Source organism: Nannobrachium achirus, assembly GCF_963921795.1.
Source record: "Nannobrachium achirus genome assembly, chromosome: 2".
NCBI classification, from domain to species: domain Eukaryota; kingdom Metazoa; phylum Chordata; class Actinopteri; order Myctophiformes; family Myctophidae; genus Nannobrachium; species Nannobrachium achirus.
The window spans coordinates 43,740,844-43,745,843 of record NC_137811.1 but is presented as its reverse complement, the minus strand read 5'-3'; the positions used below and the strand labels follow the sequence as shown (position 1 = coordinate 43,745,843).

The 5,000-nt window shown below is 41.6% G+C and overlaps 1 protein-coding gene across 1 annotated transcript in view; it reads left to right on the top strand.

Annotated features, from left to right (window-relative positions):
* Positions 1–5,000, top strand: part of galnt1 (UDP-N-acetyl-alpha-D-galactosamine:polypeptide N-acetylgalactosaminyltransferase 1) — a 106,844-nt gene that overhangs the window by 82,408 nt on the left and 19,436 nt on the right. Inside the window, exon 5 of the mRNA XM_080749057.1 lies at positions 4,591–4,757. Coding sequence (XP_080605183.1) covers positions 4,591–4,757 — 167 coding nt within the window. The remainder of the gene's footprint in view (positions 1–4,590; positions 4,758–5,000) is intronic.

The following is a 5,000-nucleotide window of genomic DNA, read 5'->3' as shown; positions in this document are numbered from 1 at the left end:
CTTGGGCTAAAAACGGACCCCAAAAGACTGAAAATTGATGAAAATTGACGTTTTGAGTGGCCATTTCTGGCCCAAGGAATGTTTTTCGTGCAAAACAAATGATTGCAATGGATTCAGAATAATTAAAAACCCCTAGTTTGACCCCTCACATCCCACTTAAAGCAGATTTTTTTCAGTCATTTTTTCCTTTATATTGTAGTGTATAGTAAGTGAAGGTAGATAGGTCGTTTTCAAAACTTTGCCCCGATGGGATTCCTTGGGACTTTTTTTCCCTCACTAAGGACATATTGAGGATACAAAATCAGTTGAGTTTGCTACTATTGCAATTTGTTCTAGGTTTGGCCTAATTTTGGCCTAAAATGACTGGACTATTATGCGTCCATAACTCTGTGGCATCTGCTGTGTGGATCAATCTCTCTCTATGGTGTCCTAGATGCAGAGGAGGAGAGCAGTCGTTTCATAACGCACATTCATTAATAACACCAGAGTGAAGAACAGATTGAAAACAGCCTAATCTGGTAGACTGAGTCCAAACCCCAAGGGCATGCTATCACATTTCCACAGACCGCTCATGCAAGAAACAATAATGTTGTGCACTCTTTTTTTTTTTTTTTTCTCAGGCTCACACATCGAAAATTATCTTCAGTGAACTGACTTTTTTTTATTTCTCGGGTAATCCTCGATATAGGATAATCAAGGAAATGTTCTTTTCTTTTCTTGTTCATTGCTGATCTACTTGAAGCGGTTCTTTCTCCAAGCTAGAATATTATATTACTCAGTGCAACTTACATGGATGGTCACTTAACGCTTTCAATGCCACCTTTTCACCACTAGAGACCGCCCAATGGCCATATACAAACCTCATCCACAAGCGTTGTAACAGCACAAGCCGTGCGGAGCCATGACAAGCCTGAACACTTTCCTTTGTGTCATCAACAGGGACAGGATGAAATTAGCTTGAAGTTAGCTATTGGCTACCAAGCATTTTAGAAGCCCTATTTTCGGCGATTTAGCCATGATTAAACCTTGCACACCTCATGGATATGCATGGAACAGAGAAAATGAGCTCTAAAGATCCTGGATTGCATTGGAGTGGATGGTAAATATCGGCGGCGCGACGCTCTCGCGGGCCGTGTAAACAAATGACGGCCGGCGGCCCGGCTCGACATTTTTTATTTTTATTTTTTTTTACAAAAAAGATTTTTTTTTTTAAAGCCGAACTAGTTCGGGATAGGCACCCAGGACGGTCCAAATTATCCCGAACTAGTTCGGAATAGGCACTAAAGCAGTTAACAGCAGCTTCCCATACAGGGGCGTCACACCAAACTCTGTGCCCTGGGTACAAGGATTCACTGCGGGCCCCCCATGAATGTTAGCTATTGAAAAATAGCAGATAATACAAGCTCGTGCCGTGCTTGTATATCTGCTATGTTTCAAAAATCGTGAAAATGTGTGCAAGAAACCTATGTTTTTCCATGGCAGTGGTGCTTATATGTTTTCATGTCAAGGACCCCCAAGAGGATATGTATTTGGCCACGGACCCCCATCTCAAAATATTTCGTTCCAGGGACCCCCCAGAAGCAAAATTTGAGTTACAAATGTTCGCTTAAAAAATACATATATTCAAAGATTTTCACACATTTTCACTACTTTTCAAAAATAGCAGATCTACAAGCTCGCAGTGCCGCGCTGTGAGCTTGTATATCTGCTATTTTTCAATAGCTAAAGTTACTAGGGCCCCTCCACCTTGGGCCCTTGTAACTCAGTCCCCCCCCTTGTGACGCCCCTGTTCACATAGCCTAAGATCTTGAGAATTATTCAGAGGAACGTGTTTAATCTTCCTGTGACCTGGGCTTTTGAAAGACACTGTGCACACGCATCTCACCCGTTCCTGCTCTTTTCTTTTAGATGTCTACGTCAGGGCTTTTCAAAGTGGGTGACGGGGAACCCTGGGACTGGGGTGCCGCGACGGCAGTCCAGGGGTGCCTCAGAATGATTTGATGATACATGTATTTGGAATTCATCAATATCACTACATCAATATCACTTCACTACGTGATGGCCTGATGTGCACTGTACTTGAGGAGTTATTTTTCCATCTGCCTTGTGCCTTCTGAAAGGTGCCTTGACAGGGCCCTGAAAATAATCAGGGACCCCAGTCACCCCGGCAACGGTCTTATAACCCTGTTACCTTCAGGCAGACGCTACCGTTGGGAACGCTGCCCTGACAGGAAGACGTTGTGACGTGTTGTGAGCTTGTAGATCGGCTATTTTTGGTGAGCCTTCACCCCAGAATAGGGATGCTGGGGTTCAAGTGGTAGATATTTCTCCGTAACATAGCCGACTTGATTCCCAAAATTAACAGTGTAATTCAGGGGTGCCGTGGATGAAAAGGTTATTTAAAGGGGGTGTCCTGAGTCAAAAAAGTTTGAAAACCCCTGGTCTACGTCCCTCTCTGTCTCGCAGTAACTTCAACGCTTGCAGTATTATGTGTCCTCTGAACTGTGAGGCTAAATGGCTAATGACTCTCACTGTCCAATTAACATCGCTAATCAGGTGTCACATCACCCTGACTCGCTGTGAGTGTGTGTGAGTGTGTGTGCGTGTGTGTGCGGACTGTGCACGTGTGCGTGCGTGCATGCGGAAACTCAATCTTCCACCACCTCCCAGCAGACACATTTATTTGTTGGGAGGAGCTGCTTGAAGGCGACAAAACATGATTTAGCCTGCGATGATGATTAACTGGTTCACGCACTGATTCATTGACCGATTAATGAGCTTCAGTGACCATTCGGCCTCAGAATCAGTGTTGATTTTTACAGTATATTTGTATTTCTTTTTAGTCTTTTGAATCAAATTCTATTTAGTTTTAGTAATGTTTTGTCATCTAAAATGTATATTTGCAGGCCTTGATGGCGTTAATTGAAATGCCTGATTTTACACTTTGTTGCATGCTGAAAATATCCGATCTACAAGCTCATAATGCATTATTAGCTTGTACTGTAGATCTGCTATTTTCAGAGTGCAACCAAACATTAAAGGAGCTATAGTCAACTTTTCCTTGAAAAACGGATGCTAAAATAAAAATAATGTTTCGAAAATATTTTATAAAAAAAATAAGCTTCATATATGTGTTTCTATTCAAAAGTGACCACAAAAAGCGTAAAATAATGACAAAATAATCATTTTGGCCATTGTCAGACCGACACTTTGTTTACATTCTAGTCTATAGACTAGGATGTAAACAAAGTGTCTGCCCTACAATGAAAAAGTTGACTATAGCTCCTTTAAATGTCTTGTCTTTTTGTTTTAATGGATCTCTTCATTTTCTATTTTTTTTTATTATTTTTTTGGACGAAATTGTTAATTGCGACCGTAGTACATGGAGACGACTGGATCATCATCATCATCACTTAGATCTCCATATATGGAACTGACCTCTACATCTGATTCCAAGATGATGCCGTTAGGGAAACCACACTAATAGAATCCCTTTTATGCCCATCAATATTAAGCCCATATCTGGGAAAGCCCATGTGGACATATTGTGTCAGTTTAACCAGTGTGGTTGCCACGACACGAGTCACACTTGCAAATTCACCCTTTGTCAGCCTTCTAATTGGTCCCTGACTGACCAATGACTAGTTCACATGAAAGATATCGATGTAACTAAGATATTCTATTGGGTACATATATTTTAAATGGGCAGAATTACATAATATAAATAATAAAATACATTTTATGTTGAGGGCTTGAGGCTACTTCCTCAATTTCCTGGTTAGTGTGAGTCTCCCTCTGCCTGTTTCAGAGGATTTATTTTGGTTAAACTAATTAAAACATGTATTTTCGGGGGAAAACCCCCGTTTTGCAATGTAACTACTGTACTTTTTTGTTCCTTTTTTATTAATATCACGTAGATGTTTTTCTTTTGGTACTTATTAAATAGCAATAATGAGGCTATGAAAAATCGTGTTTTTATAATGGAAGTGAAAGGACAAAAAAGTCTTACCTGGCTTTTTTGTCCCACCTAGTAACAGTGCGACATGGGGCGGGACTTGACAAAGAGTGAATTAGGGCAACAACACTAACACAAGTGACACTTTCAAATTAATTCCATCCTTGTCCCTTGTATGCCCATAAATGGAGATCCCTGATGTCATCAATATTAAGCCCATAGCTTGGAATGCCCATATTAAATGGACATATTGTGTGAGTCTCATGTGGTCTATAACATAAGACATTTACTGTATGATGTCAGACCATATCCATATTTGGGGAAAATATTTCGTCCACATTTTGTCCAACATAAACAACCAAACTCCAATCACACACGCAAATGAATTCCGTCCTGTGCGAATTTATTTAGTTTTTATTCAGTTTTCGTCAGTGAAAAAGGTTAGTCGACGAACACTCTCTCTCTCTCTCCCTCTCCATCTCCCCATGGTGACGTGCTCTCTCTCTCTCTCTCTCTCTCTCTCTCTCTCTCTCTCTCTCTCTATCTCCCCATGTTGACCCATGCTCTCTCTCTCTCTCTATCTCCCCATGGTTGACCCATGCTCTCTCTCTCTCTCTCTCTCTCTCTCTCTCTAGGTGTAAGAACAAGCTGTATCCAGATGACCTGCCTCGTACCAGTGTGGTGATCGTGTTCCACAACGAGGCGTGGAGCACGCTGCTGCGTACCGTGCGCTCCGTCATCGACCGCTCCCCACACACACAGCTGGAGGAGATCGTCCTGGTGGACGACGCCAGCGAGAGAGGTGCACACACACACGCACGCACAGCACACGCACGCACACAATATTTTAGCAAAATTTCATTTAGTTTTTGTTAGCTAAAATGTTATCTAAAATGTTTTAGTCTAGTTTTTAGTCGATAAATATATATATACTAGACCTTACCCGTTTGAAGATATGTGCAGAGTGTGGGTTATGGAGAAATTAACTGTAACTGGTGCGTGTGTGAGAATATGTGGGAGCATCATAATGTAAGGAGCAACCCAT